The 14,894-nt window shown below is 44.5% G+C and overlaps 1 protein-coding gene across 1 annotated transcript in view; it reads left to right on the top strand.

Moving 5' to 3' along the window:
• csmd2 (CUB and Sushi multiple domains 2) overlaps positions 1 to 14,894 on the top strand; it is a 275,160-nt gene that overhangs the window by 80,488 nt on the left and 179,778 nt on the right. The window contains exons 4-5 of the mRNA XM_036555086.1: positions 6,416 to 6,610; positions 13,930 to 14,137. Coding sequence (XP_036410979.1) covers positions 6,416 to 6,610; positions 13,930 to 14,137 — 403 coding nt within the window. The remainder of the gene's footprint in view (positions 1 to 6,415; positions 6,611 to 13,929; positions 14,138 to 14,894) is intronic.

Below are 14,894 nucleotides of genomic sequence, written 5' to 3'. Positions count from 1 at the left end.
GAGCCTGTTTACCATCTCGGCCATCGGCGGTAAGGGCTCCTTAATTGCCTGTCCCTTAGGGGCTATCTAAGGTCACCTCCTGAGAAGAGAGAATTGTTGCAGAAAAATATAAAATAAGTACATGAGTGGGGAAAAAACCTCTACATTTCTGTCATGCATTTAAGGAAAAAAACAATACTGAAAAAATGAGAAATTGTTTGAAAAGAAATGCAGGTGAGAGCGTGTAGTTTGATGTATGTACGAGGTCAGCAGCCCTCACAAGGTCAATTCAAAAATGACCTTTACGTAGCGTGTCAAAGTATGCACTTTCCCTGGGTTTAAATTTCTGATAGAACCACCCTCAGTGTCTTTTAAGTCACACATTGTACTGTGATGGGAGCAATAAAAAGGGACTGGGAGGGGTAAAAAGGAAAGGACATGGACAATGCTGACTGATATTTTCTTTGAGGTGAGAAAAATGAGCAGACTTCTCTTGTAAAGGTGGTGGATGGTTGACCCTAAGTTTGGGAGGCAAACGATTCCATTACTGGAGTCAGAGGAGCTTGGAGGAGAGGGTAGGCAGAGCAAATTTACTATACCAAAAGCAACATGCCTTATCCCAGGATACTGTCGGCAGACCAGAAGCTCTGTTCAAACTACCAGGACAAAGCAATCCAAGCTCAATAAAAGCAGAGTGAGACGGTTTGCCATATTTAAACTGGCCATTTTCCTCAGAGAAGAGTGACAAGCTCAGTTAATTGTTAGCATTGCTTGTGGATAACATTGAGTAAGTTTTGTGTTTTTTTTTTTTTTTTTTGTTTAGCAGAACAGTTCTCTGTGTACACAAACAAGGCACTCTTTCGTCTTTGACTTCTCTGCTCATTTGTGTATTGATTTCCAATGGAAACGCTGTGAAGTCTGTGACTTTCCTCTTTTGATCTGACATATGTATTTGAGCCTTTTAATGCACTTACTAAATGGCAGTGCAGAGTTTGTCATGTTGAACATTTGAACACAATTTTCAAAGTGTAGAGTGACACAGAAGATCTCATTTCCCATAAGGTGCTCTGCATTCAAGAAAACCCAACCATGGAGCAAGCAAGTAGTGGGTATTGAGTATGAAAAAAAGAGATGACACATTAAAACTGCACTTAAAGACATGCTACCTTACCAAACAGGTTCAATAAATTCAATTTCATTATGCTTCATGAAGGATAACTTCACTAAAAATCTCACATTTGATGTGGTCTTATCTGACAGTTTAATACCTTTGCATATTGATAGGCAAGGAGGTATTTCTGCAGTGAAGAAATCTGTTTCCTTCAACAAGAATGTCTAGCTCTGACATGAGCAGGTGATATTTCCTGTCTTGAATGCCACATTGAAGGACACAATTTTTTTCTGGTCTCTAGAGGAGTCGTCAAAGCAAGCCCCGGTGCCTGTGTAGTCATTTTCATTGAAATTTTGGTAGGTTTTACAATTTCAGTTGTAGGTTGTCTAATTCTCTCTGTCCACCAAATTGCACTGTTAAGCCAGTGCAGTCATTTTTCGCTGCTGGTATGTGGTTACCTACTGATGTGATGCAATGGAAAATACATTATAATTCTACATAGTCAGACACAAGCCTGTTTAGCATCAAAGGTTTAGCTATATTTACAGCTTAGCATGTTTGGACTCTATTCGTCCATACACAGAATGCATTACTGTGAGTGATCAAGAATATGTCTTCAAAGAATGAGCAACAATTTGCCAATGTAATTTGCACAGTGAGAAGAAGAGGTGTAGTGGTGGGTTCTGGGCTTTATGTGGGAGTTGGATTGTGCGAATTTGGTCAAAAATGACAACAGGGTTTAGTTTATGTTTTTAGTCCCTGAAAGATCTTTTCAATGTGGCTACCTAAAAATCTAAAAGTATGGGACAACAAAAGTTTGAGAGTTAGCCTGAAGTTTGTGCTGGTGTTGGTCCGGTAGAATGGATCTCACAACATGAGAATACTCTCAACATGGTTAAACAGCCTAGTGGCTTCTCTACAGGCCTAAATGTGTAATACTCAACATGATTACAGTCACATAGGTGCTGTTCATAAAACCTCATTCAGGGTGACAACTTCGAAGAAATTTATTTCCTCACCCACCCTTAACTGAAGTGATGTGAATTGCTGGAAGTTGGCTGGGAGACCAGTGGAAAGAGGGCACATTGATTGAATTGCTGCTTGACAAAGCAGAAACTGCTTATTGAGCTACTGCAGCTGTGCGTTAGGATCAATTCCGCGATGTCACTTCCGAAGAAGCGCGGACGTATCGAAGCGTGGGAAGAGAATCGTTTGCATTCTCGCCGTTTTTTTTCCCCCGGAACCAAAAAAAGCGTGTCACTTCTGCTAACTGTATAATGCAGAGAGCTTAATTTGAGTCCGCGAGGAGTCGCTTTGCGAAGCGCCGTGTCTTTAGGTGCAGCAGCGGGAGTCGTTGCCGTACCAGCGTCGGTGTTAGGGCGCCGCTCGCCGCTGCTGCCATCTGTTTGCCTCGTCTCTCCTTTCCCCGGTATCGACAGGCGGCCGAGATCACCATTAATCACAATAACTGAAGCGATCGTCTGTTTGTAATGGGTCGCAAAATGGGACACCGTGGCTGGCATCGCACCCCTCCCCCCTCCACCCTCCCCACCCCCCAAGACCAGACCGGAGACGTATGACGTGTTCAGCCTGACACATTTCAGGGGAAGGGAGGGGGAGAAGTCAGACTCCGTGTTAAGCCGCACCCAACGCTCTATACATGGCTAACAGCGAATCTGCAGCACCCATTAACTTAGAAGTACAGGTGTAAGTATAGGTATAGATTGGGATCTGGTAGGGGCCAGATAAGGGGCCAGTCTTTTGGGTGTGCTTTTAGTGTAAAGATGAAGCGCAGAGTACAAATTCTAAAGGGAATCAAATGGACAGTGCTTCAGAAGGACACTCGTAGGGCTCTCTGTGATCGTATGAGACCTGTCATTTTTCTCGGTTGTTTTGATGGCAGTGCGTGTTTTGGTGTACATGCTGTGAAATTTCAGTCATCTTTGGTAAATGGCAAGCAAAAAATGATAGTAGCTAAACTTGTTGTTGGAACATATGTTGAAAGAGGTTTTCTTTAATACTTCAAAATGTGTTTTTTTTTTTTTTTTTTTACAAAAAAGAGTCATAGAATCATAAATCGTATTCTTACATTTAGAGTGATTCTTTAGCTTGCGGTGACACAAAAAAAGTCTTTGATGTTGTTCTTTAACTATGTAGGATCAGTCATCCAGAAATGAACCTTTTTTTTCTAGAAGGTTGAGACGCTCAGACAGACAATGTGTTTCATATATGTGAGTGAGTGAGAAGCTGACGTTCAACAGAATATGATTATATGCCCATATATGGAGCTGCAATGCTGGCCTAAAAAATGTGGCATTGTGGGATAGGTGTCAGGTACGGTACGATGACGTGGTGTTAAGACGGGATCCCACTCACTGCCTTGGCAGATGATACCCATGTCGACTCATCCTCTGTGCTGTTTTTTTGGGGCACCTAGGAGAAAAAGGGAGGTGTGGGCGGGGGGGTTGGGGGTGGGGCGGGCAGGTTGGTTGGGGGGGGGGGGTGCAGTGACGGACGATGGGCCTTTCTTGCCTTTTCAGCACTTGGGCAGGAAATAGGGCCCCTGAAAATGCTTAAGCCAGTCAAACAGCCCAGACGCGGCTGTCAGGCCGAGAGAGTGCTGTGAAATATGGACTCGCAATGACAAAAGTGACGCCACTGCTTGGGGATGGTGATATAACAGAAGAGGCTTCACATGACAGACCCGGTCCTATCTGGAATATATCTGATCAGCTCAAGTTTCCTGCTTTTTTTTTCCCTGCCTGCGTCAGAATTTTATCTCTGGGTGGGATGTTTGATGGAACACAACCTGTTCCACCCAAAACAGCTGCAAGGTCATTTCAGACTCCATACCCTGTCCAAGGTATCGTGAGAGTAGGAGCTCGACCGTATTTATAGTGAACTAAGATATCAATAAAGGAGGTGTATCTGATAGGTCCAGAGCAGTCAAGGAGAGAGGGATGTCCTCATGGCTTACAGTTCTTTATGACTTTGAACTCTAGAAACCTAGATTCACAAATATGAAGTTATTTATTTGGTTTTTAATGTCTCTGTTTCTCTATCATCCTCTCACTCTCAACCGACTGAATCTCAATTCCCCGCCTCCCATAATGATATAATGTATGGTCTTTTAAAATTTCCATTAGAAAGATGGATATTATCAGGGAATTGTGCAGTCTATAATGTTTTGTCCCTTGGTAGCCGAACAGTCAAAGAAATGATAAAATTGTTTCCTACGGCATAAAATATGGGCAAGGTAAAAAAGAAGAGGAAAGAAATGAATATATAAAATCATAATAATAATGGTAGGGGAAAAAAAAAAGTTATTAATGGCTGATCCACCGTGACTTGTTTCGCAGTTGTGACAGCTTTAAATATTCCCATGGTCCTGCATGAAATGCATTATAAAGAGCGCTCACTACTCCGTGGTGCTGGAAAGCATTTATGATGAGTGGTGATGTAATGCTCTCAAGTCTCTTTAGTCCCTGTCTCCACTAGTTAGATGGCAGCATTAGTGGCTGCGTTCCACAGATCTAATCACTTATGATAACGAGAGCTGGGGGGGGGGGTAGTGGTGGTGGTGGGGGGGTGCACCCATGTGCCCAGGGGACCGGATAGCACTGTGTCATCGTGGGCCTTCTAGCTATGTATGCTAATGTGTGGCGACAGTCACTGTAGGTAGGTACGGCCTCGGCAGTCACAGCGAAATGTAAGGCAGGGCCGATTAAATGCGAAATGACTCCGTCTGGCACAGAGGCCGATTTGGAGGGCAGGGCTCGTCATAACACGATTTAATTCCCGCGCTCTCCGCGCAGCGGAAATCGGCTCCAGGCGCGGGAGTTTTTTTTTTTTTTTTTGCTTTTTTTGCTCCGCGTTTGATTGACGAGTTGAGCTGCCGGTCGAGGGACCGCCAGGGCAGAAATGCCGTGGTCATGTTTGGGGAATAATTAGAAGCATGACTTTGGAGCACCACGCATTAGCACACCGCCAGTATTCACTCTAATGTGGGCTGTCAACAGTGGATGACCTGTATGAAAGCTGGTCATTTACAATGCCAGTGTCCAGGGGATGCTTAACATGTACCTCTCTAACCATCACTTACCATCATACTGCAGCATTTTGCAGTGTTTTTCAGTTTGAATACCAGCATTGACATTGTGGAAGGAGTATATTCAGTTTTTTTTTTTTCTTTTTTAATTTCTATATTGAATTGCAGTCATCACTAAGCTCACTGGGTTGTTATAAGTGAGAGGAAAAGGAAACCTTGTGTAATTTGGTGATTGAAAGTTAAGGACATTGCATTTAAACTGTATCCCACAGTGTAGAGTGCTCACAGTTGTGGATGTACAGTTTGTCTAGGACAGTCCAGCCTTTGTCAGCACCTTTAAAACATTTCATTTCTGTGCAGGACCTGGGACTGAAAACTCCTCAGATAAACAATAGTCTGACGTGTTTTTTTGCATTATTATTTAATTGTCTCAGGTCTTTTAGCACTCAGAAAAACACTTGTTTCTGATTTTGGAGAGAACAGTGGTCAGTACACAGTGAGTCAGTGTGTTTGACTTTTTTGTGCATTCAGCATATAACTCAAATAGAACCCTGAGAGGCTTTCTCTATTTTTGGTGGTGATGAGGGTGGTAGGGGAATTTGCCTGTAGGATTTCTCACACAAGTGATTATACAATTCCCCAAACCCCGCTCTTGTACAGTGGGGGATGACTGGTCAGAACTATGATAAATAATGGTATTTACAGCTGCACCAAGGACAGGCAGTGAATGGAACTTTAATGCTTCCAGAAACACAAAAATATAAAATGATATCAGGCAAACTGGATGTAGGGACTGTGGTGGAGGGCACCTGAGTCCTGGGGCATGCCTGTCTGTGTGTGTCTATGTTAACGTGGATGGTCCATGTTACAGTGAGAGGGAAAGGTCAGCAGCCAGGTCTGTTAACTCCGCTGACAGATGAACATTCAGTGCACCATTTCTTAATTGGTTGTGCCCACAGAGCAGGAGTGGCTTGCTTGTGAGATGTTTCTCGCGGTTTCCCAGCTGTCCACACACAAGGGTGCATGCACACACACACACATGCATACACACACACACGCACACACACACACACATTTGTGTGTATGCACGGAGACATACACATACACATGCACACATTTGTGGTTTGTGGCCCTTTGCGTCTCTGTGACATTCGGAACACTCTGCAACGCGACCGCATCAATTACACAGCGACCTTTCTCCAGAAATAAGCGGCGGAGGGCGGCGCCCGAGCGCCCCTGTTACCGTCTCCTCATTGGTGCATCTCCCCCCCCCACAGCCCTGCCCAGCTACACCTGCGGGAACCCGGGTCAGCTCCAGAACGGCCTGCAGCAGGGCTCCACCTTCAACATCGGGGACAAGATCCGCTACAGCTGCAACTCCGGGTACGTGCTGGAGGGGCACACCATCCTGTCCTGCCTGGCCACCTCCTCGGGGACCGCCGCCTGGGACTTCCCCCTGCCCTACTGTCGAGGTGAGACCCCCCCCCCCCCAGATTAAGATAAAATATGTAGCATTTACGGACAGTAGTCACAGGTACAGGGGACGTAGGGGAAATGGTAATTTGAGGTTTACTAGAGTGCCTAAGGCCTGCTCCACCAGATGCAGTTCCATGTAGTTAAATGTTGTAATATGGTCTGCCTGATAACAATGTGAGTGTTCCCTTTAAATTGTCTCTTTACTGTTAATCTACACCCACCTCCCCCATTTAAACACTGAGGTGATACTTCACCCTAAACCTGTCCCTGTCAATGGGGGGGGGGGGGGTTGAGCCCCACTGCTGAAGATTGGACTCTGGAGTGAAGGATCATGTCCTTTTTTTTGTGGTGATGAAAGGGACCTGCATCAAAGTGATAGCCAGGCATAGGCTTTGCTTGCATTTGTCTCAAGCACTTCAATGGGGATGACAGGCATGCTTTTATAATGGACTTTCATATGTGGTAGTGTTTTTTTTTTTTTTTTTTTTTTTGAGGTTGGTCAATCTGTGGTGAGATAGAACATGACTTCAGAAGAGTTGGAAATCAAAAGCTATCTTCCTTCCCACACACACACACACACACACACACACACACACATTCTGGGTTGCAGTCCTCCTCATCTTTTCCCTTCATTTTACATGGTTTACCCCTGCACTATAAATATTATTCACATTTTGTTCGCTCATAGTCAAGGATCGGCATCAATACGCACGCTGAGAATATTGTCACAGTGTTCAGTCATGGTCAGTTAACTACCCCCTCGATGTCTGAGGGATAAACAGACATACGCAGACCGATCTCCATGCTTAGATGGTTTAGTTTTCTGAACGTTTTCGTGTCTGCCGTTTTCTGTCAGTGTGTTTAAAGCCATGTTGCGCACCGAGCAGCCCGGCGCGAGAGAGGACCATCTGTGCCTGGGCTGGGAGTCAGGAAGCCTGCGTACGGGCACACATGGCCGGGCAAAGTGCGCCAGGAAGGTGCCCATCCCCACCACAAAGGCCTACGAACAAACACAGAGCGTTTTCTCTCTCTTCATCCTCTCTGCTTCTCATCCCCCCCCCCCCCCCCCCCCCCACACCCCTCCACTACCTCTTCCCATGGGCTAAATGTCGCCTCTACATTAGCCCCCAACCCCCCCGACATGATTAAGCAAATAAAATATTCGCATAGCATAAAACACATAAATATGCCACTTTCGTTGTGACAAATTACACGTCAACAGTTTCTGAAACCAGCAATTTCCATCTCAATTAATGGAAGTCTTGGAGCACTATCTGAAAGCTGGCATGCACGCCTGAGCACCATTTCATAATGCATATGCGTATTGTTAATGTCACTCCAATTACCCGCTCCCCCCATACGTTAAACTGCAAACTCAGGCCCCCGGATTGTTTGGATAGATTGGCAGCTTCTGCCTCTTAGGCTATTAGGTTTAGTAATGGGCCGTCCCCATTGGTCACAAACACTATGTTCGCTTTTAGCTCAGCCTGGCATAAAGGCATCCTGCATGGGTTTAAAGCTCTCTCTCTCTTTCTATCTCACTCTTTCACGCTGTCCCTTTCTCCCTCTGTTACTCTCTCCCTCACTCCCTTTCTCTCTCTCTCCTTATTTTTCTCTCTCCCTCACCCCCTCTTTGTCGTGCTCCATCTGATACTCTCTCCTTCCTCCACTCTCCCTTTCTTTCTCCCCCTCTCTCACTCTCTCCCTCCGTTTTTCTCTATCTCTGATTATCTTCCCTTTTTGTCTCTCAGTCACTCTCTCCAACACTCTGTCTTCCGGCTGCAATAGCTGGTTTTTGATTTACATCACTTGTCCTACACGTAATTTAAGATCACATTTTCTCCTGCTTTAAGATAAAATTGCATTTTTTTTTCCTTCCCCTCGACCCCTGATGGATGTTCTGGAATATATTTACCTAAGTTTAAAAAAGAGGGTTCATATATCAAACTGTAAATTCTGGGGTTTAAAAAAAAAAAAAAATCTCAGTATTTTACTTTCGCGGTGTGACATTTCCCTCTTTCGTCAGTATGATGAAAGGCCGTGTCCGCAAATGTGGGAAAAGAGAACGATGGTAACCCCGTGTGTTACTCGCGGGTGAGAGATGCATGCATGGAGACTCTGTGCTCGTACCTTTTGAGGCGTTTGGACGGAGCCAGTGAGGGCCGCAGCCATCTCCACGTGTGTCCGCTCGCTGGCCAGAAAGCGTGCCGCTTGGACTCGGTCCCGGAGCCGCTCGGGACCGGTCGGGGAGCGGATGCGCGTGCCACCGGCCTCCTTTGTCACTCATTAATATGACGTTGGGGGGCAATTAATCTAACCCCTATGGTGCCTGGTCCTTCACTGTGTGTGACAACATTTAAGCCACTTTTATTTTTTTTATTTTATTTTTTTTCCAGTCCATGTGAGGCAATGTTCAGAAAAGGAGAACTGCCAGTTCTTGAGTCATTGTATTTCCTGTCATTTTGTTGTCAAGTAACACATACAACGTGCACAATGGCAGTTGCATCGTGGGATCATGCACAGGAAGTGATCCATGTGGATGTCTGTGTGGGTGGCACTGTGGCATAGTGAGTTAGGAAATTGACTTGTAACCAGGACACTGATTTGAATTCCTGATGGGGCACTGTTGTAGCCTTTGGCACCTAACCTGAATAGCCTCGAGCCACAAAGTAGATAAAGTGGAAATATAATGCTTGCACAAATATACACGGATCACTTTTCAGTTTGTGTGCTATTATATGTCAAGACATAACCAAAAGGAATACTTTAGTGATAAAAGGTTTCACAAGTATGATTTAGTGCGTTGAATGTTGAACTATCACGCGAGCCTAACAAAAGCTATGAACTCTCTGCATACTAAATAATACTTAGCAAAAGGGAATAGGCTGGCAAGCCTCTTTATCATTGCTCCATTACTATTACATTATGTATCTGCTTGGCATACATAACATCCTTTGCTAAATGTATAGGATACAAGGCTATAATATAGGGACCATTATCCATTTATGTGGATGGATGGCTTGCAGGTACGATTCAACTGATGGACCTTACCAAAGGATTAGTCATCAGCTTCTCAGCCGATGTCAGAACTTGCTTTTGTTAGTGTAGTTTCCTAAACCAGTCATAAGGATTGCAATTTATGTAACATCAACACTCCAGGACTGTTGATTATTGGTAAATACCATTCTTTAGAGTTGAAGATGTAGTAAGCTGAAAGGAAGCAAAGAAGCACATATCCTGTGTGAAATATTTATAAATGCATGTATATTCTCTGTCTCTATATATCACATACACACATACGTACATACGTACATACATACATACATGCATGCATATATACATACACATAAAATACATGTGCATTAAAATGCATATACAATCCAGATGGCTTTTTTATGTCAGGCATTCATAGATATCCCTAAATGTCAATGGCAATTGCTCAGTGCATGCCTGTCTGCAGTATTACAGATTTCTCAAATTGATGTGTCTGAGGGATGGTATTAGAAACGGATTAACTCCGGGGAGTTGACTAGATCAGTTCACCCAGACAATCTGTTTCGCTCTGCTGTTGGGTCAGCCGCTGATGTCTGCCCGGTAGCCATGGCAACCCCGGAACTCAAAACTCAGAAAAATAAGATGGCAGAGAGAAGAGGAAGAAAAGAGAAAAAAAAAGACTACACATCTAGTCACAAAACAGTTTTGATTGAAATTATATGTTAATTAGTATATGAAGTGCTTATATATGCATAAGCACTTCATATTTAAGAATTTTGCTCTGGAATTAAGTGTAGAAATATCTCTCTGCTGAATCTTTCACATTTTTTCTCATTATAATGGTGATTGGGAGGAGATTTTCTAGTTGTCCAATCCGAGTGTTTTGAGGAGATCAGCTGACAGAGTCAGGGAGGGTTGGGGGTATTCTGGGGGGGTTTACAAACGGTACACGGAGTTGAGAACCGTGAGTGATGAAATGCTCCTGGATAGAGATGGTTGAACACCCCCTTGCACACCGGCTCTCTCTCGCACCATCGTCTTGGGAGGCCCCGAGGAATGACGCCGCTGCCTATAGCAGGATGATTGACAGAGCACCGGGCACCGGCGTCACTCATGCGTCCCTCAGAATAAACCATCCGACTAGCGAGGCACCTTTCTAATGAATCCCACGGTGCCCATGCCGGAGATCAGGCTTCAGCGAAGACACCTGGATCCATCACATGGATGATTCCAAGCTGCACGGGAGCTGTCGTCATGGGGATGGCCATGGAGGGGATTTAGTCTTCAGAAATGGGAGGACAAAGCCAATAGGGGGCACCTCTTCACATTATTCATGTACATAGCAGACACATTCATCCAGAACCATCTTATCTTTTGAGCCTCAGGTACTTAACTGGTGGGATCTCTTCACAGGCTGAGAGTGCTCGCTCATCAGGGTCCCAGAATTGTTTCACGGGCAAAAGGTTTCTTGAGTTTTTGCACTTAGTCTTGTGATTATTGCATTAATGATGCAATTAAGAGCACTGAAGCACTATTGGGCACGCTGAAAAAGATCCAAATGTCATGTCGAAATTAAAAGTTGCTTATTCAAAGCTCCAGCGGAACCCTCAGCCACCTCATTCATCTCATTTTCATTTGAACTCCCCCCACCCCCCCTCCCCCCTTTTCAGTTTTAAGAGGCTTAGAGTCAAGTAATCTGGATAGTGGCCCTCTCGGAGCGAGGTTGAGAACCCTTTGCTGTAAAGGAGAAGACAAATGAGAGGCACGGGCATCTTTTTTTAGTCTTGCCGTGCCAGTTTGTCAGATCATGCCAGCCGGTCTCTGGGCAGGGGAGGAATCAGAATCAGACTTTATTGGCCAAGTATGCTTTTGCATGTACAAGGAGCGCATCCATTCAATGATTTTTAAGGTGACGACAACAAATGCCATCCAATAGTAGTGGTACAACAAACAACAGGTGTAGTGCAGGACACATATATGGAATGGTGTAAGGATGGACTGAATGAGGTATATAAAAATAAATATGAACAGATACTGTACAATAAGTTAACAGCTAGGAAGTGGGCACATCACCGCTTAATGGAGCCTGCTTTTTTTTCCCCACTCTTGCCATCTCCATGTGTACTCCCCGACCCATCTTCCGGCCTGGCGGCATGGTGGCACCCACGAGTCCCAGGGCTCTTCCTGGTCCGAGTCTCCTCTCCATCCCCTCCAATCCCCTCTGAGGCTTCCCTGGCATGGCCTGGTGGTGACTCAGTCCTGAATGACATGTGGAAAGACAGGAAGTCAGGGTGGTCTGTGCTATCTGAACACACAGCTCAGAGGAACTTTACAGAGACCCAAACCTGTCCAAATCAAGTAAATAATGAAATACATAAACCACTGAAATACAGATACGTAAGAAAACACGTTAGATTTTGACGCCACAAGTGGTAATTCAATAAAATGTGAAAGAAAGAAGTCAATCAATCAGTCATTCAGTCAACCAATAAATACAATCTTATTTTATGGTGATGTGTTTTTCATCGTGATAGTTTTCACAATGCCTTTTCTTCCATTTCATAATGGCACTTTTCATAACTCCATATGTCATTCATTCGTTCATTTTCCCTTTTTCATAACGACAAGGAAATTGCAAATCAGATCTATTAAACTAAATCTGCTTGTACAATATGTACTCAATTTATTATGTGGCCTTTGGTATTAAGTGATACAAGAGATGCCCTGTTTTATCAGAAGTAAACATTTGGATGCAGTCATGCAGGTATCTTTGTGACATTGTGAGAGGCATGCTAAAAAGACAGATAAAGGAAGGGAGCTAATTCATAAAGCCAGTTTAACAAAGCCAGGCGGTGTCTGCCTCTATCAAATGCGATAATCCAAATGAGGCTTATTCTGTTTCATGACACCTGTTTAAGAATGGTGCGAAGTAGCTAACTCAAGCTCGGCTCCCTTGATGAAGTGCGTGTAAATGCTAAAACTTGAAAGGCATAGATACTGATCACTGGTGAGAATGGCTTTAAAGGGAAAGGAGTGAGCTGAAAACTTACAACCATAAATTTAAATAGGGATAGAAGCAGCTGAAATGTATAATCTTTTAACAGTAATTGAAGATCACTGAAAAATAATTGCATCATACTGTTTCAATTTAGAGCCTAACAACGATCTACCTTAACAGTAACAATAACCATAACATTGCTTTAAGTCGTATTATTTATCAGCTATGATTCATGACAGTATTCCGCATATAACCGAACATGTGTTAACAATGAACTCAACAAGCTAAATCGGCATTCATGTTAACACTGAGTGATTAGGATTTTAGATGCCCTTAATGGGATAGGTTTGTGTGTGTGTGTGTGTGTGTGTGTGTGTGTGTATGTGTGGCTGGAGCAGGGATCTTTTTTTTAACCAAATTTTATCCAAATTTATGCATTTATTTCTTTTCTTTGTGAAAAGTGCTGTTCGGATGTCATGAAAAGAAATTCAGCATAGTGGGAAGTCTCATTATAAAGGGATAAAAAAGTCACAGTGAAAAACCTCGGAACAGTCAAAGGCTTTATCTACTTTAGTATTTCATGATCTGTGTAATGAATTGAATTATTGCTAACTGTCCTGTCAGAAGACTTGACCTCTTGCATGTCTTAAGGGTTTGTGAAAAGAAACGCTAGGGCATGTCCTTTCATTTTGCCTTCCTTTGAATGATCATGCAGTTTCCCTCATCAAGAAACAGCCAATTATCAAGGTCAAGGTAGTGGAGGTCCCACTCTACTGATATAGACTAAACGCAGAGGTGCTCAATTATCGCTGTAACTCTTAATTATGTATTCCTTTTTAATTGACTTCCACAGAAGATGCCAAGACGAAATAGATTATTGTCAACGCAAATATGAAACCAGAAATGGCTATTTAGATATTTAGAACACCCCCATCCTATTAAATTGCATTATCCTCCCTCACAGCGCCTTTAGCTGTGTCGTCTAAGTGTTATTTCCTTTCCTTTCAGAGTGTTATTATATTGTAATATTGTCAGCGTGGTTTTCCCTGCAAGTGCCTGCTTTATGACTTTAAACACAGAAGCCTCACGTCAGCTTTATGTTTATTTATTCTTTTCCTGTGAAAGTGTGACTGTTGTAATGCCCACTTTTGCGTGTGTGTGTGTGTGTGCATGTGTGTGTGTGTGCGTGTGTGTGTGCGCGTGTGTGTGTGCGCGTGTGTGCGTGTGTGTGCGTGTGTGCGTGTGCGTGTGTGCGTGCGTGTGTGCGTGTGTGCGTGTGTGCGTGTGTGTGTGTGTGCGTGTGTGTGTGTGTATCCCCCACAGCGGACGATGGGTGTGGAGGCACTCTAAGGGGACAGAGCGGTGTCATCACCAGCCCAAACTACCCCCAGGACTACAACAACAACGCAGACTGCACCTGGACAGTCCTGGCTGAGCCCGGGGACACCATCGCCCTGGTCTTCTCCGACTTCCAGCTGGAGGACGACTACGATGTCCTGGAGATCAGCGGCACAGAGGGGTCCTCGCAGTGGTAAGTACCTGGCCGGGGGACTCCTTTGCTGGGCGACGGGGCTCTGAAAACAGGGTCTAGGCTGCAGCCATCTCGGGGTTTATGCTGTGCTGTAAGTGATGCGAGGCATGCAGTTTAGGAATGTGTTGAAAATGAGTGCAGCTTTTTGTTCAGGGCGGTCTCTGATTCCGGGTTGCTCTACATCCTCCTTTTTTGGGTGGCCTAAAACCTTCTCCTGCAGGGATGCAGTGACTTCTCTGCTGGAGGTCTTGTAAATAACCTTAACCACCCAAGAGACCTTGGTGCTTTCGTTGGAAAATGTTATTAAGAAACAGCAACATGCTTGAAATCAGATCAAGATTCAACTATGAACAGAGTGAACAGAGAGCCTGTGAGGACACAGGAAATGAAAGCAGCTTGAGACTAAGAGCTGAGACCTGCTGTGACCTTATAGCGAGTGGCCAGGCTTAGCCTGATGCTGTAGCAATCAGCGGTGTTGGACAAGTACGGGCTGAGCTGAGTGGATGTGGAAGCCGAGGTGCATGGGAAGGAAGAACAGAAATCAAACTTCAGCCTGTTCCTGTACAGAGGCGGCCCTCCCCTTTCCAAGGGGAAACTCCGTGTATCGAAACTCAGGGAGGGAGTGATAGCCGCGATGGAGAATAAGACAATGATTGAGGTGTGGAAGGGGTGTACGCCCGTGGGAACGCCAGGGAGATTGGTTCAGGGGTGGTGAATGAATTCTGAGCTGTGTGTGAGTTCTGGTCCCTCTGGTGCC

Source organism: Megalops cyprinoides, chromosome 21, assembly GCF_013368585.1.
Source record: "Megalops cyprinoides isolate fMegCyp1 chromosome 21, fMegCyp1.pri, whole genome shotgun sequence".
NCBI lineage: Eukaryota > Metazoa > Chordata > Actinopteri > Elopiformes > Megalopidae > Megalops > Megalops cyprinoides.
Note: the sequence above shows the minus strand (reverse complement) of the source record. Positions and strands in the feature narration are given on the sequence as shown.